At 39.3% G+C, this 27,673-nt stretch overlaps 1 protein-coding gene across 2 annotated transcripts in view; it reads right to left on the bottom strand.

The window, feature by feature from the left end:
• The window catches only part of SLC4A4 (solute carrier family 4 member 4), a 183,529-nt gene that overhangs the window by 59,802 nt on the left and 96,054 nt on the right, over positions 1-27,673 (bottom strand). Inside the window, exons 5-8 of one of the 2 annotated variants that reach the window (XM_088133174.1) lie at positions 24,830-24,990; positions 23,108-23,287; positions 12,078-12,154; positions 2,240-2,397 (exon numbers count right to left, since the gene is read on the bottom strand). In XM_088133174.1, coding sequence (XP_087989300.1) covers positions 2,240-2,397; positions 12,078-12,154; positions 23,108-23,287; positions 24,830-24,990 — 576 coding nt within the window. The remainder of the gene's footprint in view (positions 1-2,239; positions 2,398-12,077; positions 12,155-23,107; positions 23,288-24,829; positions 24,991-27,673) is intronic. The other variant, XM_088133175.1, reaches the window with a different exon arrangement.

The raw sequence follows: 27,673 nt of genomic DNA, 5'->3' as shown, positions 1-27,673 counted from the left end.
GATGCTTTCCTAATTTTACTCCCTTCTTCCACAAGGCACCATCTGTACACAGAATATCCCATTATCTGCCCCTCTCTTGCCAGCATCTTGTGACAAGCATCATCAGATGCAAACTGGTGATTTGGAGGATAAAAATTATGTCACCATTTTTGCTGAGCCAACAACTCAAACATGGTCACTGTAATGAGAACAAAACTCCAGCCCCCCTTCTTCCCCATGGGACAAGTATGCTTTTAGATGGCTAGCTATAACTTTCACATTACATATGATGCTTCTGCATATCAAAGTGGCATGAAAGGTTATATTCACACCCATACACAAAACCCACCACATTCCAGTGAAGCTGCTAAGGAAGAAAATAAGACAGCTTTCCCAGTTCTTCCATTGGTGTGAAAAAATTTCACAGTTCCTAGCAAGCACAGCCAAAAACCAAGAATTCTGGGAGTATTCCCCACACATCTGGAAGGGGCCAGATGGGGATTGGCATATAGCTCAATTAAAAAGAGCAACTAAATGCTTGAACTGCCCCAGCAAAGTATTTAACAGCTGCTGTTGGTTTTCTTTTGATCTCCAGGTGCAAACTTTTCTAGTTCCATCCTTCATGCTACTTTTGAACTTTCCTTCATTTCAAACTGAGTATTGTAATGTGAAATGAGGATACTCTGGCAGAGAAAATCTCAAAGTCTCCATAGGTGTGTAAAAAGAGTGGCAGAGTTTAGGGATCCAGATGGTGATTGTCAATGGAAGCACAGAGAAAAGGCCGCACTTGTGTTGCAATGGAACGTATGTGCAAATTTTATCTTTTGCATAAATTACCATGAAAACACTGACACAGATGGAGGAGAGGCCAGTACAAATTTCTTACTGATACCGAATCTGTAAAAAAAGGCCTTGTTCCTTACAGATGACAAGGAAAACATTCCAGTGATGTTATTATATTCAGTGCAGTTATACCCAAGAGCTAAGTAACTCCATATTTGGTATATGCACCAGATTATAAACAATGCATGATCCACGAGGTACAGAGCTAGCCTCTCCTCCTGTGCTGGCTTAAATAAAGATATCTGCCATTAAAAACCCTAAAAGACCTGTAGTTGGGGAAGGCTGTTATAGGGGATTGTTAGAAATCATCCTGAATGTCCCTCAAGGATTCTGCGAGATAAGATGGCGTGATACAGTTCTTGTAATTCCCGTATCACATTCATCTGAATGCCTGTGTGAAGTTATACTGTACCTAGGTCTATTCTCAGAACATCTAGCTTGGGAAACTTTCTGAGTATCAAACGTATACCAACTCTAGGAGTCAAACTGCATGTTCATTATGTCCAGGAGAAAAAACTCCTTCTCGGTCTTTATTTCACACAAAGGCAAGTGGGGGGACCCCAATACAGATATAGCTGGAGGACTGAATAGTGCTTTGAGTTAATCTCCAAAACATAGTGAAGAAAGCTCCAGACGGTATGGAGAATAGCTGCGTGATCCCAGGGGAAGTTATGGCTGTTTTAAGGCATTACAACTCTTGAGATTGAATCAAAGAGCTTCAAAATCCTATAGCAACAACAACATGTGATGGTGGAGGTTTAATTTTTCCCATCACAGCCACAATCTTTCCACCCCAATACCTGAATTCCCAAACAAGTTACCAAAGATTCTTTTTTTTTTTTTTTTTTTAAGTCCCATCAATGTGAGTTGAGATTCTTCTTCTTACCGAATAAGGGAAAAAAAATACCGCAGAGAGAGCTCACATTTGTTTTTGAGCAAACAAAAACAGAAAGGAAGCTTCAAGCTGCGAATACAACAATAGCAGTTCAACTATGAATGACTGCAAGGAAAATTAGAATTCAAGTGTGATAAATAAATTGCAGATCTGCAATCCTATTATCAACTCCACTGGATCCAAAAGTGTTCTCTCGGGGACTGTCATTACAGCTCCTGGAATTATACTCAATTTGGGGCCTGTTCATCTTCTATTCACACACACAAAACTTTCTCACGAAACACCGGAGGATAACAATTCTGTGATACAGTACAAATATTAATTGGCAAGAAAATGTGAATTCTAGTAGTTTGGTCACTAGCAATCTCTAGTATAATGTTCTTAAAAAGAAGTTTTCCAGAAACTCTCCATGGAAAGCAACACCGTTTTGTGACATGGTCTATTGAAGCAATTATTTGAAATCTGATTGCAGGGTTTCCTTTTTAAATGTAATACAGCAACAGACAAAAAATGCTCATTTACCGAGTAGGTACGGGGACTTCTGTTAGAGCACCAAGCATCACTGCTTGCTGCAACCGCACGAAGGCAATGAAAGGGGCTTCCAGGAAGTCAACTTCTCCAACCAACACATTGGAGGCCTCAGCATCTCGAGGTAACTTCTTCATGAACTTGTTCTTCAACTGAGTGAAAAAGAGGAAAACAGAACTTTTGCAAGGACAAATACTTCTGAAAGTTGAACTCACTTAGCATCAAACCTGAAAGCAACTTGTGTATGTTGTAGTTGCTCTCCTCACAATGTTTAAAAATAATTCTTGTTGTCCTAATAATAAAAATAACCACACTAAATGGGACGATTGACCAAATATTTCGTTAGCTATCGAATGCTCGATATTCCAAACATGGGAAGAGTGATCAGAACAATTTCTAGGAGTATCTGATAAGAATTCCATCCCTCATACTGGCATGTGTTTATAATGCATGCAACTGAATCTAAAACTTTATGACCAGAAATCCCATATGTGGAAAAAAGAATATGGAAGAATTTGACAGTGCAAACATTTGCAGTGGCAATACTGATAAAAGTAGGAGGGAAGGGGAGTATAGCCAAGAACAGGGTACAAAAAGCCAAAAAGCTTATTGGTTCTAACAGACAGACTTCTGCTGCATAGACTAGGTTTCCAATGTCCAAACTACTGGCCAATTCAGAGCACCACCCATCCTGGGCTGACTTTGCAGTAGCAGAAGATTTGGTCCCACCATGACTTGATTGCTAAGTGTGTCCCACCTGCAACTAGGAAAAATGGTAATCCCCACTCAAAGTCTCTTATGAGTTCTCTGTTTGAAAGTGATATTCCTAACACTGCTTAAAATCTGAGAATGGATCAGGCCCAGTTGCTCCCAGACCTGCAATAAACCCGCTGGTGAAATAACAGAACAGGCAAAACACCACATCACACTTGCACAAGTAGGTAACATTTCTTCCTAGCTCCATCAGTCAGCATCACTATATCAGTCATCAGCTCTACAAAAAAGAATATAAAGCCAAGAATGGTGGAGAATTTGCCCTCAAACATAGCTGAAGCCCCAGGGAAGTCTTTACTGTTTGCCAGAGGCAGACCAGAGAGGGAACACAGCCTCTCAGGTCTGCCTGCATATTTCCCACACAAGCTCCAGGCACGAGTCACTCTAGTGGGCCATCTGGAAGAGACAAGTGAAATATGACTCTACCATTCCAATATATTATTAATGGAAACTGCATAATAAACTAACTTAACTGGCATGATGTGATGAATTGAGTTCAGATGTTTATAGAGTAGGAGGTGGGGAGAAACAAGAGATTCCACTTATTTTATTGACAAGTAAGTACAGATGAAAGATCGTATAGCTGTAATTATTCATCCTGTCCCCAACACAGACAATATTCATGTCGGGAAATTCCTGTTATAACATGTGAAGAGTCAGAAAAGGATATTTGAAGATGTTGTTTTCCCCAATTTTTCATATCATGTCCTCCCAACAAATGAATTCATGACAGATTACAGGCCTACACTAGAATATTATAGTTATAATATCCCCTATTTAGGCCATCAAGCAATCCAGCATTCATTTCTGCCATGCGAAGAAAGAAAGGGAGGCAGGTGTCCAACTCTGGTTCTAGTGGGCCATTCACTTTTTCTCAGGCCTATAAGGACTTGTCAAAGGGAAAACCAGTAATCAGCACAGCCTTGATCCTTGAAACATCTTTCATTTCTAAAACAGTGGACCTCAGTCTGGTGTTATCCAGGTGTGTTGAATTAGAACTCCTTCAATCTTGGGAAAACATCAGGTTGGAGAGATTCTCCTGAAATGTGCACCCAAATGGGAATGTATGGCACATTTTCAGTTGACAAGTAGCAAAAGTTAGGCTCAAAAATTTGATCAAATTCAGGGTCTGATCCTACATTCCAAGGATCACAAGGTTTGAAAACCAATGGCATAACTACTTCAGAAATATGCTCTGAGCATAGCATATATTTATTCCACCAGAATAAGTTTCTAACTCTTATGATTGTGGAACCCAAGTTCAGAATGTATTGGCATGGCCTGCTGAATTAAGGAGCCAAAGAAATCAGAGACTAAGACTTCTACTAGTCAGGTATGAGGAAGCAGCTGACTTACTTCCTCATTACGTGCAAAAGAAGAAGAAATTATGGGAATATTTTTACCAACATTTCTGTCCACTTATAGAGCTAGCAGTTTCTGATCAATAACCAGTTTTGATTTGAAGTTTTCAAAGGTATTGTTTGTTAAAAGATTAAAAGATAAATTAGAAGAAAAAACTTATCAACTTTTGGGTTACTTAAAGTCAGTGAAAACTTGTTCTGTGGGAAAGATCTACAATGTTCAGATTTTTCACCATTACTCCAAGAAAGCCTGATTCAGCATCTATTTATAATTCAGAATTTCTTAAAATAACCTGCAATTCAAACATACCCAAATGGTACTAACAGTTCAAAGGTTATATTTTCCAATGAAAGAGATAAGGAAAAACTAACTATGAATCAGGGCACACAAGTTCATGCCATCATAAGCAGAGACTTATGAAGATGAGGGGATCCATGTCTTTCCACTGCTTGCTAATTCATTTTTCTACTTTTATTCTTTCACAGCTGCCAGGAGTCAGTGACCTATATGTTTCAAATAAATCAAGTGTGTGCTTTTTAAAAAATGTTTTTACATTAAAATTTCATATTGCTTCACTGCCAACTTCTTATTATCTCACATGTCAGTCTGAAACAGGACAAGCTTAAGGCTGGGTGGGAGACAGGGACACCTCCCATCATGACACTTCTGAGGAATGAGATACAGGGGTTTTAAGTCACACTGCGCGCACTGCGTTCAGAAAATGCAGCCCAGCGCCTTCAAATCACGAATCATATAACACCTTTTAAGGCAAGACAAACCGAAACAAGTGTTGGACCAACTGTTATAACTCTGAGTGAATAACTTTGATCTGGGAACTGATCACATCCCAGAGTTCAGCTTTACTGTGGGATTTTCACTGCAGGAGCAGTGCTGGAAAAGTTCCCAGCATCCACTGGGACTCCCTGGTACCCCATCTTCAGTCTCCCAAAATTGAGAGATTGCTGTGATGGAGTGGAATTATGAAGGCCAGGCTCAGGGAGATAAACATTTTCTTAGCTCCCCAGAACAGCATGGGAAGAACAAGAGGATGAGACTGGCACCTCCCTGAGGAATTCACACTGTTGTGACTGGCTGACTTTGGGAACTGGGGTTTCAGTCTGGGAAGATTCTTGCTAGAGGTTGTATCTAATAAACATAGCTGGACTGAATTTACATGGTCTCTTGGAGTTCCTTGGGCTAGGCCTGACAATTGCCCTGCTAAAAGCTGGCAGTCAAATGTGTCTCACTTCTTGTTTCTGCCCAACCAGTAAGATCTGAATGAACTGGCATACTCCAGTTCCCCGCTATAAACAAGTGTCATCTTACAGGACCAAGAAGATGGGTAGTTGCCCCTGGCCTGTGGGTCCCTATGAAGTCCACAAGGCCCCAACATTGTAGGGCTTCATAAAGCTATAAAAATCTGGTTCTTCCAACAGACCCTGCAGTAGGGTGTAGCAATCTGCTCCCTGATGGTGGCTACTGAGAATAAGTTGATTTAGTTATTCTTCCCTGATGCATACCATAGATTCTACTCTTGATTTTGTCTTATTTTTTTACTTGAGGTTTTAATTCTATTGCATAAACTTCCTAAGGGTCACTTTTTGAGGCAGCATAGAAAATGAATGAATGAATGAATGAATGAATGAATGAATGAATGAATGAATGAATGAATGAATGAATGAATGAACCCTTCCCCAAATCGACTCCACCCCCTTCCTGTGGTGTCACCACCTATTCAGTGATGTCAGCAATGATCCTCCAGGTGGTTGGAGTGGAGAGTTGCCCCTCTCAATCTTTGGAAAGTTCCTCTATCTTGCCCACACCTAAACAATGGCCTCTACCAACTTCTGATAACATACGTTATCTACTGATTCCTTTGAGAACCACTTTGGTTTAATGGCTAAGGTGCTAGACTAGGAATAGGGAAACCCAGGTTCTAGTCCTGCCATAGGCACAAAAGCCAGCTGGGTGATCTGAGCCAGTCACTCCTTCTCAGCCTTAGGAAGAAGGCAATGGCCCCCACTTCCAAAAACATTGCCTAGAAAACTATATGGACTTCTCTGACTTGTCATGTCTAGCAAGAATCAAAACACCGACTCCTTTGAGAGAAACAGAGATCCTGAAATTCCACTTTGCAAACAGATTACCCAAGTCCTGCCTACTGACTTCCTTTCAGACTGGGGTTAGAGCTGCACGATTTTGCAAAAGGTGTGCCCTTTTTGCTTCAGCACTGGAGGTGAATCCAGGACATGAGAGCAAACACAAGCGTTAGTGCTTAGTGCCAGTGAGTGGAAAGGTTAAACAATTGCCAGCACTGATCAACGAGAGAAAGGAGAGGCAGAGTAAAGCTCTTATACAACCCATCAGAGGAATAAGCTTCCAACAGCAGGAAGTTCTGCCTACATTCCTATTAGCCTGACCACGAGATACTCTTCAACCAAGACAACCTCTTTACAAACTTTAGAATTAGCATTGGCAAAATGGGGAGGGGGGGACAATCTTTCCTGTTGATATGGAAACGCAGGAGTCAGAAAAGTGCCACAAACACAGAGACAAGAGACTTCTGTCTACAACATCAATTCAACTCACCATGACCATTAAAACATACTCTGCATCTTAAACAGGTGTTCTCCCCCCAAAACAGAAACCCAATTCTCATGAATTTTGTTAAAGACCATCAACATGAATACAAATTTTCATCTGTGCCTAAAACTGAATAAAAAGCATTCCCCTTGATAGTGCCATCCCATTCATTTCTGCAACTTCGTAGATTTAAAATGTAAGCTGTTGGGTTAGGTGGGGGGGCCACTGAGATTCACTGTTGGTGAGGGGGGGTTGTCAAGGACATTGAAACAAAGCCCAAAGAACTGAAAGGTTCCTTCCGAGCTCTGAGATTGGCAACACTATTAGAGGAGGACAGGGGTCCAGCTTCCTGTGAAGAGTTCACTTAATCCTCAAAATAAGAGAAGCATTAACAAGGGTAACTTGTGCATCTGTTATGCTCAAAGATACTAGAGCCTGTTTCTGTTTTCAAACAAACACAGAGGACATCTAAGAGCCACCTTTTTAAAAAATCCTCCAGTCCCAAAACGCACACATACACACACTCTCTTCTGTACTAAGGTCACTGACTTCACAAGTTTCAAGAAATGTTTGAGAGATTTGGAACCTGCAGGACCGAAGGAAAAAGAAAACTGTCGCAGAAACACTGAATACATCAATTTACCTTGGCCATAAATTATACTAACACTGCTACTTATATTTATGCATTCAAGGTCATTCATCTATTCCCTTATACAAAGTCATTTTGGGTAATAATGGTCAAAATATAAATCTCCTTCACAGCTTGAGGCATCTTTTCCTTGCAACTCATCAACTGCAACAGCAACTCAACTCTGTTTGCAGTAAAACTAGGTAAGGACACTCATCCCAAATTTGAGCAAGTGTAAATGCAAGTGAGAACATTATTTCTTTATAAATGCAAGTGAAACATCTATTTCCTTTGAAGGTGAAAAGATAGGAAGTTTGCAAGATAATAATAATAAACTGCCTAGGAATTAGAGGAGGATGAGAAAGAGCTATTTTTTTTTATTGCAGCTGGAAAGAAATGTTGTGTAATAGTTGAACTTAGGTAGCATACACACACATACACACACACACACACAGACACACACGGATATGTTTATCAGAGTCAGGAAGGGCACCTTCGTCTGTACTAGAAAAAGATTATGAAAAAATACAGAAATAATTTCAAATTAAAATTTCTTTAACATTGATCTATATAAAGGCTGAATTTGTCACTTCAAGCAGGACTGATATTTAGGAAAGACAGTACTGGATTTTCTGGAGGTCTGGACTCCACAGCTGCCTCATAGATAGGAATGCTTGGCTACCACATTTAGAAAGAGATCCTTATTCATGGGCAACTTCCATTTGTCTCTGACTGAGATGCCCAGTGGTGGTCAAGATGAGTTAAATTCCCTACGTGGTCTTGAATTCTGGGCATGCGTGTTTGGTATTCCACCAATTAAGCAAAATACCGCACTTTGTTTCTAGCTGAGTTTCCACAAACTCTTCTTCAGCAAATCCATTTCCTTCTTCTATGATCTGAACTCTATATTCTACAAACCCATTAAATAACTGGTTCTGCTAGACTATCATCTTATGTCAGACTCTACCTATAAACTATTCGTTTCCTCCATGTCAATGCCCCTTGTCTTTAGCTCGCCAATGTCAACCCTGACTTCAGACTCCAAACAATCACATGCTCTCCCTGTTCACACCCCTTTTCTTGATTTTGCCTAAGAGGCTTTCCGAAAATCAAAATTTGACAACCTGATGATCAAAGCTAAACATTAAATTACTAAGGAGAAATTTCCCAGCAAGTGTTGATAACCGGTTACATTTTTAATACCTAGTTGTCTTCACGTTTTGGAAGTGTTTGTTTCTGTTTACATGTTTCCTGTGCATCTTATTTAAAGAAATGATCCCTTCCTGCTGTTCTATTTTACAAGCACAGCATGTGGGGTTCATTCAGGACCTCTTTAAAGAGCTGTCACTCTGTCACCATCTTGAGTGGGAGTCCGATTGCCATTATAATTTACGAAGCAAACAGGTATCTGTGTGTACTACTTAGTTATTTTCAATTAACAGTCTGAAAAATAAATATACTTTGGGGCAGAGCAATGGGAACAGGAATTCATGTTGATTATCTCTACGCTCTCTCAGCAAAGTGAAACAGATGTAGCTAGTATAATTTATAAACATCAGAGGAAAAACAGTGAATTTCAATAAAGTAGAACCCCCAATGTTTACTATTACAGCACTTAAAACCTTTCTAAATATCTTAAATGGCTGGAAAGTTTGCAATGAAATAGAGGATTCAGTCCCTGGCTGCAGACTTCCTGTGTTTACAGAATGAATTACGTCATTTTTCCTAAGCCTCCAGAAGTGACAGAATATAACTTCCATAATCCTGAAGAACACTATCTGCTTGTCTACAGATGGTGGAGTTGCAGTCTAACACATGTGGAGGATACAAAATTGGGGAAGTCTGAATATATTACATACAGAGCATAAAACTGGTTATGCATTGTCTTAAGTTCTATCATGAAGAATGAATGCAATTTAAGTCCACTAACTTATCAGTTTAATTACATATAATGAGCGTGTACCTCTTCCTGAAAATAATAATTTTAAAACTTTAAAACTTCAGTCTCGGCTGAAATGTAGCTTCACCTTAAAAGAATTTCTTAAGAGGAATTTCTACACAGTAAGTCTTTGCATGCGTAAAGTATTTTGTTACTTAAAAATAGCAAGATTTATTTAAGTCAATTGACTCGGTGTAGTCAGATTGAGTGAAGAAAAGAACGGAGAGGGGGGTTCTGTAATCAGGCAGAAAATGTTTACTGCTATCAAGTGATATGATATTTTATGCTTAAGGTATTAACAGTATCAATAAACTGCTTAACTTAAATGCAGTTTAGGAATGGAAGAAGGAAAATTATTGAAGGAACATACAATCACTGAAAACAAGAAGAAAAATGTGTGTCTCCAGCAACTTAGATGACTAGCATTCTTTGTTTATTTGTTTTTTGCATAATAAGGCCTCACTAGAATATATATTAACTCAGATCCTAGTTACTGTCTTACTATGCTGATGAGTCTTATTTCTCAATTCAATCCACTATTTTTGTATGTACATGCAGACAGTTCCCATTAGAATCACAGAATCATTAAAAAGAGCAGAAAACTCAGTTTCTTTATGGGACATGAACAGGACACCTCAACTCTTGACCGGAGAACAGACAGAAGATTAAAATGAGTAATTTAATCACCAGAGTGATTAACTCATTCCTTATTCATCAGAGAATTACTTAATCACCAATCATTAAGTGATTACTTAATTCAGTTTTCTCTACTCGGTTCTCTCTACCAGCAGGATGGCTGGAAATTATGGGAGTTGAAGTTGAGAAACGCCATTACTGGAGCTGAAGTTGGGCTAGAATATCTGAGATGGAGTGAAAGATCAGATGGAATGAGATAACAGGATGAACACCATGTACTGCTCCATGTCTTCTGTGTTCCATAGTGCCAGATTAGGAATTCTTTTAAAACTGATGCTAATTCATCTCAAAGGACCCAAAAGATGGCCAACTCTACCCAAAGTTGAAATCTGAGCCTAAATTAAATTAATTTGCATTCAAAATCTACATTTTAAATCAGATGTCAATCATGTTTCACTCAAGTTAACTTTACCTTGTTCTCCAGTACATACATTTTGCAAAGCAGTTGCATGACAACAGAAAGGAACAAGTACTTTAGAAATCCAGATACAAGTGCCTCTCTCTTTGCCACATTCAAGAAAGCTGAATGTGATTATTCCATTGCTACACTTTATATATATAAAGAGAGAAAGAGAGCATGAGAGCGAGCGCATGCACGTGCACATATCACATAAAACTGTTGAAGGTAAACATGTTCTATTGCCAGATTATTTCTATGTTGCATTTGTGGCACCCTTCTCCACATGTTTTGGATTACAATTCTCAGCCAGTAGGATTCATGTTGACACAGTCTTAGAATTATGGGGTCCAACCCATCTGAATGTCAATCTCAATTCAGAAAGGATGGCTCATTAGCCATTCAAATTCCTGCCTGTTTGAATTACAAGTTGAGACCTACCTTAGAGGTCTCAATGAAAGATCAATGAGGTGCAGTTTGAAGCAACACAGTAGGACCTCCCTCCTCTAAAATATACAAGTTAATTATCAGGAGCTACTCTTTTTCTGATAACTCTTCTCGAAAAGTATGAAAAGCTTTATATTAAAACCATTTAGACTTATTTGAGAAATCCCTCTGAACTTTAAAGGAGCCTCACTGATGAGCTTTGTTTCTGATCAAGGTGCATTTTAAAAGTTATTGATAATTTAAAACTTTGAACTTTGTATACACAGTATGTTCGCATATGTGTGGTGTTAGGGGGAGAGAGAGGGAGAGGGAGAGAAAAGATCTAAAACTGCCATACTTTCTCAGCAGAGCCTTGATTGAAATTAGAATTAACAGGGGGGAGAGAGAGAATAGCCAATGGTTTAGACCAGCACAATTAAATTATAAATAGAAATGCACTTCACCAATACAAGCAAATTAATAAAAATCATTAAAAATGCATCTAAACTTAATGCATAAATATAAATAATCAACTGAATAAACAGCTATAGCTAAAATAGATGATCAACAGAACTAGATAACAAATACCTACGTAAATGCTACTTAAAGCAAGGTTGCAGTAGAACACTCTTTAGTGACATTCAGCGAAAGAGAGAGAGATTGATCTGACAGTAATAGCTGGAGATAAAAGAAGTCAGAGTGAGAACACTGAAAGGATGGGGGGCTTGGGAAGACATTTGCAGCTGATAATGCTTTTGGCCAATGACACTCTATGGATGTTCAACCCCCAAGCCAAGAAAAAATTCATCACTGAAAAGTAACTCTATACACAAACTATGCATATCATCTTAAGCCAAAACAAAACCAACCAACTACTGTAATGGCTTCTTAAGATGACAATTAGCAAAAGTTCAGGTCTCCTTCCCTCCAAATCCTTCCTGTCCTCACATTCTCATTCTTCTGCATCATAGGCACTCCTGGTACCCCTTGATGTGGGTACACTGATGACCAGAAATGTGAAGCTTACCTGCTCCTTGTCAGGTTTGTCAGAGATGTCATTCAAACTAGAGGAAGTCAAGTTTCTGGGTGTCAAGGCTGGACTACCTGCAAGTACAAGTTTCAAACCACTTAGCATATCAGTTGAAACACATTAGGGACATAGGGACTCAAGGCTATAGCAAAACCTGGCCAAGATAACTTGCCAATTACACAGACCTTGTCTGGAAACCTAGAGGTAAAGAAGCCCTTGAGTCAGGCTTGACTCTTGGTGACTACATGGAAACAACCATGAAACTTTATTGGCAATAATATAGAAGTGCCTTCTGCCTTATTCCAGGAAGTTTTTGAATTTCCCAGCTCTGGGGTTTCCAGGTGATCTTCCAACCAAAGACTTATCAGGCCTAGTTTAGCTTCAGAATCCAGACAAGGTGGGTCAGGTATTGGCACTTGCTAACAACCTAAGGTGCGACAATTACATCTACATAGCTTTATTATGAACATAATTTCTAATCAGCTAGAAGATACAAGATGACAACTATCTCCTATAGCAGTTACTAAAATCATGCAAGAACAATAAAGATTCTTATGACACATTAAAAACTGCAACTTTATCATTTATCCTTTAAGGTGCCTCTAGACTCTCGCTTTTGCTGCAAAAGTCTACTCTTCTTGTAACTAAAGCAATTGCCAAATAAGCATACATGGATGTCTTCAACATCACTCCTTTATGCTCTGCAGGCCACAAAAAGCATAACAGAGTTGCAAAAGAGGGCTACTCCCTTCTTTTCCATATCATGGACTTGCTGAAAGCATTCCATGAATACTGTGTAGAATCAGGATGTGGGATAATGTGGACTTTTGAAGGTTCTTATACACATGGCCAATTTGTTTTTTGGGTAGCTCTATTCATCCTGGGTTAGTTGACCAGGAAAACATCCCAGGTTTTACAGAGCATGTAAAAAATAACTGAACAATATCATGGCATAACAACATTGCACTCTCCCTCCGTCTTTGCAAAATTTGGACAATGTAATCGTACAAGCTATGCATAGCTTTTGCATCTTGAGTATAACATTTTCCTTAACTGGTACAAAGAGCATATGAAGTTTGTAGATTTCTTATTATCAGCGTCCAAAATAAACACACAACAAGGATGAAGAACAACAAAATTAATGTAAAATGGCAGAAGACTTAGTAAAAATAGGGTGCAATACGGAACACGTCTCCCCAAGAGTAAACATGTCCAACAGGATAGGAGCACATATTAAAAGCAGGTAAGTGTGCAGAGTAATGTACATTCCAACAGTAATTGTCACTATTTTAGACAAAGAGAATGTTCTTTTCTTTCAGTAGTCCTAGATTCATAATGATTGCTGGAATTCCATGCAATATTATTCAAAAGAAACATATCAATTGCAGTTATTTTCCCCAGCATGGAGATTTAACATTTAAGCCCATAGTGTTCAGTTCTCATAGCAAAGTTATCAGTGCATATCAGCCCCACCAGGTAGACCAGACTGGCAAATCAATTCCACAGGAAGATTAAACTTCATTTTATTGAGAGTGGCTATCATAACAGAATCATGTAAGTCTGACTGTGCTGTCCCTCCTCCCCTTCTTATACTCACACAAATTAGGGAGGTGTCTGTCTGAGCCACTTACACATAGTTTCTGCTTGTTTTGGACATAAGATAGGTCTTTCTTCTCATTGCTTTGGTAATGGATCTCACTTACCTCTGTTAAGGTCATCTTCCTTACTCTCTACAGTGTGTGATGTAACAGAGAGTTTTATTTTTCAGCTGGCTTGTTACCAAGCTTGATGCTGACTTGATGCTGAGAGGGAGTGACTAGCCCTCGTTCACCCAGCTGGCTTCCATGCCCAAAGGAAGAGTAAACCTGGGTTTTCCTGCTCTTTTTCCAGAGCCTTAACCATTATATCACCCAGACTGTCTCATTTACCCCTTCCATAGACGGAGAAATTTTGAAAAGCTATTTGTGCCCAGTTCTGGTTTCCATGTACACTGTCCTCCAATGTAACATTTCAGTGTAGCTGATGGTACAGACACACACCATGACAGGAAATTCACAAACCTATAGATTTCTCTGCTGATGTGACGTCACAGGGTTGGCTGGCTGGGGAATTCTGGGAGTTGAAGTCCACATATCTTAAAATTGCTAAGGTTGGGAAACACTGATCACTCAAGGAGGCCCACTTTCAGTTCATAACTACCTTTGAGTCATATAAAGGGTATGTGAACTGTATAAACAAGTGAAGCCAGTTACAGAGCATGAAAATCTCCTAGTTGATTTGTGGACTTGGAAAATTCCAATACAAACCTAATTCAGACATGACTGAGGAAGTTTAACTAATCATTATATACAATCCTAAGTCAGTAACCAGTCATTCCAAGGACAGATAAACTAGAACGATCACATGTCTCACATGTGATAAACTACCACCACCACCACCACCACCAAAGTAAATGATATCCAAGCAAGGTTGCTGAGTTCAACTCTGCACCATTGGGAGGGGAACAGAACAAGCTTTCTATCCCAATTTTGCACCAACCTGCACAGAACTGGCCTAGAGAGCAACTTCTAACACAGCTGGAGGAGCAACTTCCCATTTGGCACCTTCTAGATGTGCTAAACCATCATCAACCTTAGCGAATACAGCCAATAGGAGTTGCATAATGGGGGTTGCAGTCCATATCTGGGGCATACTAGATGAGGAAGGCTGTGTTAGCACAAGGTAAGAGCTCAGAGGTGCTATCGCTGAATTAAGACCAGAGGGTTCCACTTCAGGGTCCTTATAGTCAGTGGCTTGACATGGAAGAAGCTATGGGCAAAAATCCCCAAGAGGCCCATTTGGAACACCAACAGCTTGTCATGGCCATCCCACAAAATAACTGTCATGGCAGATGTCAGCAATCTTGGAAATCTATTTAGCAGAAGACAAACTAAACCACTATGATATAGCCCCCTCCAATGTTTTTCCCTCCTCTAAAAATACCTCTGGGATCTATATAGGTGCAGAAGCGTTAGTGGAAATACAAATTATTCATGAAGCTGGGGTCTTTATTTTGTAGAATGCTAGTTTCAGATTCACTTTTTGAAATAAAAGACTATAAGAAAGGGAAATTAGATGGGACAGGGAGTGTGAGAAGCAGCAAGAAATGTTTCGGTGAGCATACTATCATCCACGAGCATCACAGTGAGCACCCAGGAATAGAGACCACACTGTGGCCACCAGGTAACACTTTGGTGTGCTTATCTTACTGTCACTCAAGGAGGCTGTATTACATACCTCTCCTGCATTCTGCATTTTAAGACTTGAGCATCCCACAGTAGCCCCTTAAGCATGATTCTAGTCTCTGACTATGCAGTTTGAGGTTTAAGCCCCAGAGTTCCTGGTAGGAAGAACTGGGCAACTCCTCCAGAAAAGGATGGATTTGGGAACTGTCTTCTCCTGATCCCCGGACTAGCCACCACCCCAGTCCACAACCTCCCACCATCCACTTACTTAGCCATCCCACGCTGGGGCTGCGCTGTATTCCGATTTCATCATCCAGTGTGCGGGTTGCCAGGCAGGGCACAGAACTCTCAAGTGGGTAGCGAGCTTTAGCGTTGCAAGCAGAAGGCAGAACAGCAGTCGAAAGCAGCAGCAAGATGAGAAGGAGACAACAGTATTAGGAAGGAGAGAAAGAAGAGCCACCGTCCCCAATGTGGGAACTTCCAGATCTGTTCGCACTGCAAACTTCAGAACTGGCTGCAAATTTGGGGGATAAGAGTCCCAAATCAACTGGAAGGTCTCAGGTTGGGGGTGGCTGAGGTAAAGCTACTGCATAAGCAATGGAATTAAGACAGGAAAGTCTTCAGGCCCTTGTGTTAAGATGTCACAGAGAACATGCAACGGTCCGTTCATCAGAAATTACTCAGCCAGTACATTTGCCAACACCTTCAAGGTGAATAGCTAGAAAGCGCACTGCATAATTTTGGGCATCTGATCATTTGTAGCTAAGAGAAGAGAAGAGAAGAGAAGAGAAGAGAAGAGAAGAGAAGAGAAGAGAAGAGAAGAGAAGAGAAGAGAAGAGAAGAGAAGAGAAGAGAAGAGAAGAGAAGAGAAGAGAAGAGAAGAGAAGAGAAGAGAAGAGAAGAGAAGAGAAGAGAAGAGAAGAGAAGAGAAGAGAAGAGAAGATGCGGGGTTGCAAAGAAAACCATATACATTACGGATAAAGAATACAAGAAACTAAGCCATAATTAGGCAACCGTTCATAAGATTTTGCTCTTTAACTTAACGGCTTATTCATATGACTTTTTTGGGGGGGGGGTCAGCTGGCCAGTAGAAATACGGGAATTAAGTAACTTTGGCATTGAGCCTAGGGTGCAAAGTCCCATGGCTGTCTGCATGATACTGTTTCATTTACATTATTTCGCCTCATTGCTGAACTGGAGCAGCTTCCCCCAAACTACAAGTGTGCTGAGACCACAAACCCCAGAGTAGCAGGGTCTCCTACCTCAGTAATAAAGCAACAATGATCACCCTTAAGTCAAGTGAGGAAAAACTGAAGTCTCCTTCCTAGGCCATGAAAACTTTTTGAGATTTTAGCACAGTATTAATTGCAGCAGCTGAAAGATTAGCAAACCTAAGTTCTAGAGGGAAACAATGAGCTATATTTTGGGGACTGGCTCTCTAAAACAAATATGCAAAATTAGTTGACATTTAAGTGCCCACAGCGTTCCAGAAACAAGTAGTAACTATAAACAGCGATAGTCCTACAAAATGAAGTGAATGTCTCCAAAGTTTGATTAGGTGAGTTTATGTATACCTAAGAGTGCCAAGAAAAAAAGTAGACCCATTATACTGTATATAACAACTTTGCCCAACCTGCTTCCCTCTAGATATTTGGGACTTCAACTCTCTGAATTCCCAGCCCTCATGGCCAACTAAATTCTGAGAGTTAGGGTGCCAAAACATTGGGTGGAAGAATGCCATTTATAGTAGCATGTTCATAACACCTGGCCTATAGAACACCTGACATTTGGATTGCATTCAAATTATAAGATTAAGTCAAGCCATTTTAGATGACATAATAGAGCTGACTGATTTTTCAAAAAATGTTCAGGTTTTTAAAAAATCAAGATGATAATGATGGTGGTGGTGGTGGTTTCATGTTTAATGAAGCCATCAGGGCCAACAGAATACTGCTTGGGTGCTCTATCTACTCTCTGGGCTAAGTATGAACTTTCCCTAACTAATGAGGCCTAAGTAATGACAAGGACAGCTAGGTTCTGCCATCTAAGATGCTACCTGGTAAAATTTCTGAACATAACTTGTTGGTTTTATTCTTGTAAAGATACCTAAATTACTGAAACAAGTGCAAAAATGTTCACACAAATTATTTTATGACTCATCATAGAAGATATTACAGCCAAAAACATAGTTTGGCCCAAATTTTGCAGGTTGTTGTTGGATTCTAACACATGCTGAGAAATGGCCTACATGAGAAGTTTACACTGAAACAGTTTGTACCTGAACATGTGGAAATGAGTTATTCGTGTTATTCAAGCACGTTCTCAATGAATAAAAACGTGTTCCATTTTATAGCACTTAAAATAAAGTGATAATGACTCATTAGCTTGCTCTTTTTACCTGTCAACCCCCTCCCTCTGTTCTTCTCTCCTTAGTTTTCAAGTTCTATATTATTTAACTATTTAAAATAAGCAGAGCATTTCAAGAATAAAACCCCATTGACTTGCCTCCAAGAATCCAACTTATTGACAATAGCAATCTTCCTGATACATTTTTAACAACCTCTAGCTTAAATAAGTAATCATGATAAATAAATGATAAATTCTTTGTTTTCAAACTGTTGTTTTAGCCTAAGGAATTGAAATAAGATTACTAGGTTTCTTATTTCTAGCATGGCTACTAATTTCACTTTAAAGCTTGTTAGTATCTTCTCTTATTAAGAATAGATGGCATTAGGCTATAACCTTATATATAGGTAACTATTCCATTCACTCTTGAATCACAGTATTTTTTTTTTCTTCTTCTACAGCCTTGTCACTTTTAATTCTCACCTATTTTCCTCTTTGATTTGCTCATACCCTAGTTCTGCAGCACTTAGGTTAGGAAAAAAAATCTTTTGAAAAGTGCAATTCAAATTTATTTTTTGACAAAAGAATCAAATTAGAGGTGTATAGCATTTCAGAGAAAATGACATTTTCTTCTAAGTGACAAAATGCTATTATTGTCCTCATTACAATTTCCATCTTGCAAAGGTGACACAGTATTCTTTTCTGGATTAGGTCTGTGAGGCTTTAACTGTCTTTCCCACTGAAAGAACCTTTTTAGGGGGAAAATGTACAGCTCTACTTAATCATCAAATTGCATCTAATCTCCAGTTCCTGGGAAATTTTTAAAGTTCAAGTATTTCTAATACGTCCTGCTTGGTTCTGCACCTTATGGGTCAAACATCTGTCCTGTCATTTTTTATCATTTACACTTTGAAAACCAGTTCCCTATAATTATATTCTTGGAGAAAAAAAAGAGACTTTCAAATCAGAGTTTATCAAGCAACTGTCCTGCCTTAAATATGACATTTTAGAAGATGTTGTTGCCTTCTGAAGGTAATTCCCTTGCATTTCCTTTGTGTGTGCGTGTATGTGTGTTTTTCTCCTTACTACATTAAAAAGAAACAAGGAAGGAAAGACAGAATAGTTATGCAATATCTGGCAAGTGGTATCATGACATCTGGATAGCACCTGGAATCTTCCATTCTAATTCATGAAGTCCTAAGCTGCAGTTCAGCAGAACGTGCATTGAACAGGATACAATGCAAAGGGTCATTCATGGCAGACTGACCCAACCCAAGACCCAACCCAAGCCAGCTCACCATTCAAGTTGCTCCCAGCCAGTCTTTTTCTGAACTGCACTAGCCTCCTTTAGATAATTAGCCACCACATCTGAACACAACCAGATTATTCAATAAAAGTCCCCTTTGGGAAAGTGAATATTTGCAATCAGAATTTGGACCTGTAATAAACCTCCCTTGAATGCATTCCTGACTCTAAATGCCTCCATCTCAGTCTGGTCCATCTACGTACAGCCACTTAGCAGACTGCTTGTATCAGTTTAGATTACTGTAACTTGAAGACCACCCAAAAACATCAGCTGGTCCAAAATGCCAAGCTGCCCACAATGAGTGGTTGGTCTTGGTACTGCTATGTTAACATTGTCATAGGAGCTGCACTGGCTACCAGTAGGTTTCTTAGAAAGTACCTTTCTCCCAGTAGTTATCACCAGTCCTATCACGCCAACTAGGGAGTGCCTGCTGAAGATCCCACCTACCAGAAGGGGGGACAATGGCAAATATTCTCTGTAGCAGCTCCCCTCCTCTGGAACAGCTTGGTACTGAAGTGTGTGCAGCCCCTATCTTCATAGCCTCCCAGAAGCTGGTGAAAACTTGGCTCTTCTGGAGAGCCTTTGGGGATTGGCCTATTGTAATGCCACTTAATTTTATGATATGTACTTTTAGTTATTTTAATCCTAATTTAATTCTTGATTTGCATTTTCTTTTTAACACTTGATTTCTATAAGCTGCCTAGAGTCTGCCAGGTTTCAGGCAGTAAGATATATGTTTAAATAAATAAATTCTAAATGCTCATACCAAAAATGGATTGTTCCAAGCAGCCTGGAAAATGAGGACTAGCAGAAATAGATATTTGAAGGGATGGATCCTTAGCTCCAGTCTCCCTTGGAAATTTCATCTATATGCCATTTGGTGATAAATGAGGGTCCTCAAAGATTTTTAACCAACCTTCCTCAACCTGGTATGCTTCAATGTCCAAGTTGACTGGGAATTGTGGAAGTTGAATTTGAATGCATCTGGAAGGCACCAAGCTAAGTAGGCTGTAAAATTTGCTTTACTTTGCTATAACTGTGTTTGCTTTGCCATTTCTATTAACTTTCTGTTTTACCTAGCTTTCTCCAATGTTGACCGTGGCCAAAGAGCAAGAGAAATCCGACAGTTGCTACTATGACCACTCTTAAAGTCACTTTTCACATGACATTCAAAAAGTTTACTTGTCTCCCTCCTACATTCCTGTCTAGTGCACCCATGGAACGCCATCATTAAACTGATTCTGCTTTTTCAATTATTATGTAAGAGCAAATGTTCATTAGCTAGCCAAAAGTTGCAAGACTTTATAGTTCTCATACCATGCAAATCCGTGAGATTTTTGACTCTCAGAAATGAAATCACAGAAATCCCATTAGACTGTGGGCATTAGAAACATTATTTCTCATGTCATACTAGAAAAGGTTAGTTACTCTGTAAGGCTGGGAAGGAATGATCACAGGGAAGAAGGCAGACATTGACACAGACTTGGATATGGGAACCAGAAGATGGGCAAGAGTGAAGGAGAAGGAAACAATAACAGGCGAGCACCATGCCCCACAAGTGGTTCAAGGGGGTGGCAGTGTCTCAACAAATGACCAAGAAGTCCAGTTCCAATCAGCAGCACCTGGAAGTAGTGGCTGGATAACCATGGAAAATGTGCATAGACTGGACTTTCAGATTCACACAATTGTGATTGGCCTGCGCATGAAAGTAATAACCACCATGACACATGGTGCTGCCAAAATAGGAAGGGAATAGGCAAAATGGCATTACCTCCCCAACCAAGGTTGACGTAAGTCACCACAGTGCATTGCAGAGTCATGAGACTGGTCCCAGGAGCACTGATCAGTTGGAAAGACAGTTGTACTTCTCATGTGCAGAAACTATGGCCGCATGAAATCCCCAGTACCCTCAGTGGTGGCAGAACTCTCTTTCCCATAGTTGAGATACTATAATTCAGTATCTGTAGTGGATGCTTCAGGATACTGTTAATTAAATTTCTTCTGGGCCTCACACAGCAGCTTAGAGTTTATTCTAACAAGAGACTTAAAGAATGTAATACACGGAATGTGGTGTCTTCTTCAACTCCTGAAAACCCAAATAAAACATCGTGCAAACCCAAGTTACTTACAATAGGCAGTGAGGGTTGTAGTCCTTTCCAGCTGGGGTTTGGTTTTCCATTGGCAATCTAACCTGAATATTGCATTACGCCAAATTCTTCTAAGAGTTTTTTTTTATTTATTCATTGGACTGCATTGAATTATGCTTTTAACATAAAGCTTCTTGGAGAGTAAGGGCAGGAACCTATTTTTAACTAGGGAGCACAGAAAATGACCACATGCTGGACAGCACTGCACGCAAAGTAAAATAAGTAAAATCAGGCTTCCTTCCCCATTTAATAAAGAAAGAAATCCTACACTCTTCCGCAAGACCAATGGGCATTTCAACTCACAGAAGTCCACAGATTTCCAGAGGAATCCAGGCAGCCCATCTCCTGAGTCAGACCATTTGGACTACCTAGTCTTAATATTCTTCATCCTGACTGTCCTCTCTTCTCCAAGGTTTCAGATAGAAATTTTTGCTAGCCATACCATACATCAACATTTCAACAGTTGCATCTGAAGCTTTCTAATACAAAGCTTGGGGGGGGGGGTTGGTTTCTACACACAAGGAGCTCCTGGGCCATTAGATTTGTGGTTGATACAGTCATGCCTGCACAAATAAATGCAAAGCAACATAAATGCTTGGTAGAGCATCTACATCACACTTCAGATTACCCTAAATCATATGTGTACCTTGACAAATTTGAGGGCATGAAATTATGTGTTCCCCGATTGGCAAACTGTGCAATTGAGGCATGGAAGGCTAGTCTTGTTTTGGAAGGAAATGGTAATTCAGAACTGGAAAATCTGCATTTAAAACATCTGTTGTGCTGGAGGTCAACAAGGCAAATCATTAGAAGTTCAAAAACCCATTTCTACATTTAACAGGATTACACAGTACTGCATGTTTCAGACTATCCCACCAGAGGATGCAGGCATGAAGGTGGGAATCACAATTTTGCAGTTCATTCAAACCATAAAGGCAAGTTGAGAAGTTTTCTCCATGCAGTTGTACCATCTCAGTAAATTCTCAACCATTCTTCTGGCTTCCAACATGTACATAAACTATTGTCTCCATTTATTTCCCAAGTCATCAACTTATCTTTTTTACCCTGGATAAAGCCCCAAAGAACTCATTGTAAAAGGGAACATCTTACAACTGTATTAAGAGATAATAAAATCTGTATGTCATATTATCACAAAGTTAATATGCTGCATTTTTGTCAAAGACACTTCCATGGTAAATGATTCTGAGACTTCATTTTATCTGTTAAATACATTTTTCTCTTCTTCACAGAGAATTAACCATTGCTAATTCCTACATAACTCATGCGTATTAAAAATGGTATGATACTCCTTTCCTGTATTTCAAAAGATTTCAGAACAGATGTTGATTTCTTTATCCTTTCATTTTTGGAACTTTAGGACATTTAACACGATTGTACAAACTTTTCCCAGTGAGAACTTTTTATTCAAATCCATTAATGACTGGTTCTCAGAACTGCAGTCTTCATTACTGCTTCTTTTCATTACAGAATTCAAAATGGTCACCAACCTATTTTCTCTGTGATTACTGATGCTGTCAAAAGCTGACACACACACAATTCTAACCTCCCATGGCTGAAAACAGCATACTTAACTTCAGAAGACATGTAATGTATTTGTAACAGTAAAAGATTTTTTCGAAAGACAGAAGCAGTGCTACCCTCTTTATGTACGGGCATGCAACAAGGCACCATAGAAACAAAATGGGTGGCGCCACAGCACAGCACTGTTTTTGTCATTCTTCCCTGCGGCTGCTGCTGCATTCCAGCAATGCCCAAGACTAATTAAAGTAAAACACAACCACAACATTTCCCAGGTTGCAGTAGAGACATGGTTAGAGCAATGCGCCATAGCATTATAAGCCTTCAGAATCCATAACTGATGCATTAGTCAGTATGGTCTGCTAATCTACTCATGGATTAGATGCGCTGCCTTCAGCTGAGAGTGGAGTTAGTTTTTCAGCGGGTCTGTAAGGGAAGGCCACAGCCCACTGGCCTCTGCATTACCATTATCAGGGTTGGTTAACATCCTACTTGCACTGGAGACAGTCTTTCCAATGTCAGCCAACGAACGCAGGTTAGATTTTTTGGTTTGATGCCGATGCTTCCTGAGCAGCGTGTAGATGACTTTGTCCTTCATATCTTGCTTTAGCAGTCCAGTGTCAATCTGATTGTCAACAACCATCTCTGTGATGAGAAAAGAGGCAATCAAGTGGATGAGGGGAGACAAGGAACAGTGAAAGCTGTTTGGAAGTTGGTTGCTAGGTTAGTAAACTTCCAAGATGCAAACAAATAGGGAAGATTTCTGCAGTGGGGCACTTTGGGTTGCAAACCACCATCCCCATGCCATTATTTCCAACCAAAAATGGCCAGGCTTGCTAATGATAACATTGGTTGCAATCTGATGGGTTGGATCCTGCAATGTAATCAGTCCTCCACACAAGTGTATTTTAAATTACCTATTTCATTTCAATTAACTTGAAATAGTGTGTTCCTTTGTTCTTTTATAAAGGAACCAGGTAAGGATAACCACCAATGCCTCAGTTTAAAGAGTGCATGCAAGTTACACTACTGCAAAGTAAACATGTCGCTGGTTGACTATGCAAACCACATCTTTTCTTCAGGTATTGAAATTCAGCTACCACAAAGTTGGGACTGTCACTATATCTGCCAGATTTGTAACTGACCCAGTAACATTGTCATACAGTAATATTCCTCTGTGCCTTTCAACATCTCACCTCTTGCAAGTGCTCTCAAGAGGCTCAATCAAATCAAACTGAGAATTTAATTTACTCTAATTTATGCATTTATAACTTTTGTTATACAACTATTTATTCATATTCCCAGGGCAATTTACAACAGAAATAAAACAACTGGCATAAACATACAAAACCAATTGTAATAAACTTTAGGTGAATAATTCCCCCAAACCAGCCATAAATATGAAAAAAAGCAAATACCAGAATATCATTTGGACATTTTATTCTATAGTTACAGCAGCTGGTTGATTCTTTTTCTGCTTCAATATTTATAAGCTAACATTACTAATTTAATACTATTGTTTGTCTTGGATTCCTCAGGATTATTGATATGTTTTCAGCATGCAGAAACACTTGGTTTTACTTCTTTTGTTATTAGATTCCAACTTTTTCTCCTACTTCCCTCTTTTACTAGACTCCAGGTTTTAATTTGACAAATAACAGTAAATACAGATTGATCAGAAGCAACAATTACATCTTCTTGCTTTAAAAAAATAGAAAAAAGGAATTGTTGGTTTTCTTTACCTGAGGAACCAGCTGTAAACAATGGACATTAAGTGTATAACCCTACAAATAAGCATGTGAGATGAAGTCCAATTGTCCAATTAACTTTCTTGTATAAGAGTAAGCTGTTTATAAAAATTGGAGAACAAAACATGGCTTTTCTTGAACAGAAAGTAATGCTTCTTGCATAACTGTCCTGCAAATCCACTGAATTTGGGGGGCTTAATAAATCATCAAGAATGCTAGGGAGCCTCAAACTCTGACTTGAGTTTAGCATCTTTCAGTCCTCAGAGATGATCCCTCTTGGTGGACCATCTGAACATACTGAACAATGAAGAGAAATTAGAAACCTAGCCTTTCATTCTCATATCCAACATCATATTCAACAGACCACAGTACTGTAGTTCTTCTCAATCAAAACAAAAGATGCTACATACATGAATGGGCCTTCTCTGATAAGACTTACCTACAACTTGAGGGAGTGATGAGGCCTCCAGATCCAGCAGAATAGAGCCTTTCTCTATACATGTCCTCAGTTCAAACAGACTGTGAAGGGATAATGTGGCAACATGGGGCTTACTCCACCTCTCTCCTCCTTGTTCCACTTTCTCTTCAAATTTTATCCACCTGCAACAAGCAGAAGAGTTCATGAGGCTGAACTTATCTAAATGTTGCTTTCGGCCTGCTGCAAATCTGATAAAGTGAGACTAGGCTGACAGAACAGATGCAAACATACCAGAGCAATATTTAAGGACACTTCTAAGCTTTCATTTTCTGTTTATTTAATCACATTTGTATAGCTGCCCATCTCACATGGTGACTCTGGGTGGCATACATAGTAATAATCAAAGTATATAAAAATCATTAAAAACAACCAATTTAAATTAAAATAACAGCAAGATAAAAGCAAACAAATTTCCTTAGCATTTGCAATAAATAAGCAATAAATAAGTTTCCTTAACATTTGGAGTCAAAGCAACATATCTACTTTTTTATTTATGATTATACTTAGTTATAGACTCAGTCCAAGTGCATGCTTTGCACTAAGCTTGTAATAAGGGTAAGCCAATAATTTTGGCTTATCAAGTTCAGTGAATCCAGCCACTGCAGTTTGTAAATGGTTACATACAAACTAGGTCAAAAGGACTTCTTTAATAATGTATTGATTTAAATACCATGGGTTAACACATATGTGATTCTACTCATGTGGGAAACCAACTATGAAAAAACATGGCTTGTAAATCTAACTCAAACCACAGTTTCCAGTTCCCATCTGACCAGTAGCTTCATAGCTTGAGTTGTCACTCTGATGTCATGCTGAACTGCACGACATCTACCTAAGCATTTCACATTCCCATTTAATCTCCCCTCAGACCAGTGGTAACCTAATTCAGAAGGTAAATCTTGCAGGTACCAGATTTCCCATCACCATAGTGGAAGACACTTAATGTTATTCCTGCAGAATCTCTCCTCTCATACAATTATTAAATGACATAGGAGTCCCATCTGGTCAAGAATTCACAATATGTGCATGTAGTTATGAAACAGTCAGTAAGCCTGGAAAAATGTTTTCCATGGAACAGCATTTGCCCTTAAATCTTCAATTAACACAAGAAAATGGCCAGTTTCTTTTCCCCTCATTCATCTTAACAAGCTTTTCTTGAATCATTATAGTAACCAAGAGAAACATCAGGAAACATTCCAGTCTGACTGTCTTCTTGTCTGTAACGTAGATTAAAGATAGATTCTGTTCTGGAATTATACTGTGGGTCACAATAAGGAAACTGTCAGCACAGGAGTTATTGAGGATTATCCATAGTTGACTAAGTTTCACTCAATTAATCCAATGTTGGTTCTTCACAGGAAACACTGAACTATAACTACCACAATAGTTCCCATAATGTCAGAGTGTGGCTATATCATGTGAACACATCCATTGCATAGGACAGCTTCCTAAAAATGAGCAGGAGAGGACTACCCAAGGAAAGTATCATCGTATATCAAAGAAGAAACTAATAATATTGACGGTGTCACCCGACCTTTGGAAAAACACAGTGCCTTGGGCAGAATAAGAACATTCCAGACCCGGTCTTAGCAATTATTTTCTCTTCAGTTACAAAACAGAAGCTGAGTTGCTTATGTGGTTGCACAACACCTTTCTCCAAATCCACATGAACCTCGTCAATCAAGCTGTGGTAAGAGCCAGCATAACAAAAGATCTTCTCCAACTGTCCTTGCTCCTTAAATTGATTAATCTTCAAGGGACACAGCTTAACAACGTTTATTGCTTTGTTGATGAAGCGTTCTTTGTAGTTGAAGTTTCATCTAGTTACCAGCACACTAGGGAAAGCTTTGCAAACATTTTCCAAAAGAACAAATCTACAAATACCAGAGCAGCAGCTAAGCGCTAACCTTTTTACTTGCTATAATAGAATGAGATAAATCACATCTGTACAGCATTAGCAGAAATATCTGAGTTAAGAGACTGCAGTCGTATATCAAACTAACCAATGACAAATGTATCCATGGTTTGCTAAATAAATCAAAACTGGCTGGATTCACATATTGTGTTGTAATCCACAGTCACAAAGCATAGTTTATCAATGACAGTAAGTAAAAAGCAAAAATAAGTATGAACCCTGGCAAATGGGGGAAGGGTATGACTCTCATTTGATTAAAACAATAAAGCAAGTCTTTCCCCTCGTCTGTCTAAGGAGCCTCTCCCAATAACGTGACCCCCAGAGGAGTGGGTTTCAACTCGCAGTTTTCTCAGCTTGCTCATGTTGGCTGGGGAATTGACATCTGGAAGGCATCTCAGTTGCAGAAGACTATTTGTCTTTTGTCTAATTGACTATTTGTCTAGAATGTTACTATGTCCCCCGTTTTTGTACTTAAAGGGAAACAGAGGGAAACAAACTGAATTGGGTTTTATTCCATCTTACTAGCCAGATTCAGATTATGCACCTGAACCTACTATTTTCATATGAACCAAACTGGGTTCTCTCACCATTACCACCATCTGAAATTCAGTTGCATATATGGAGGTTATGGGTTGAGGAGCCCAAGAAGCAAATCTATTTCTCATGCTAAGGAAATAAGAACAGACATAGTTGCATGATACATATCAAAAGCAACACTATGCCATTTCACTCTGAAATGCAAGAAAGGAAAATCAAAATGAATTCTGCAGGGCTGGAAGGCAAGCTTGACTTAAGTACTGAAAATAAATTATTTGGCTGAATATATGCTCAGAGACACCTCTGTTTCTAATTCTTTGCCACTACTTTGCAACTGATTCTAAATTATGGAG

This window comes from Python bivittatus, unplaced genomic scaffold, assembly GCF_059951505.1.
Source record: "Python bivittatus isolate LINGU-HERP-01145 unplaced genomic scaffold, Pbiv_v1 ctg000070_np1212, whole genome shotgun sequence".
NCBI classification, from domain to species: domain Eukaryota; kingdom Metazoa; phylum Chordata; class Lepidosauria; order Squamata; family Pythonidae; genus Python; species Python bivittatus.
Note: the sequence above shows the minus strand (reverse complement) of the source record. Positions and strands in the feature narration are given on the sequence as shown.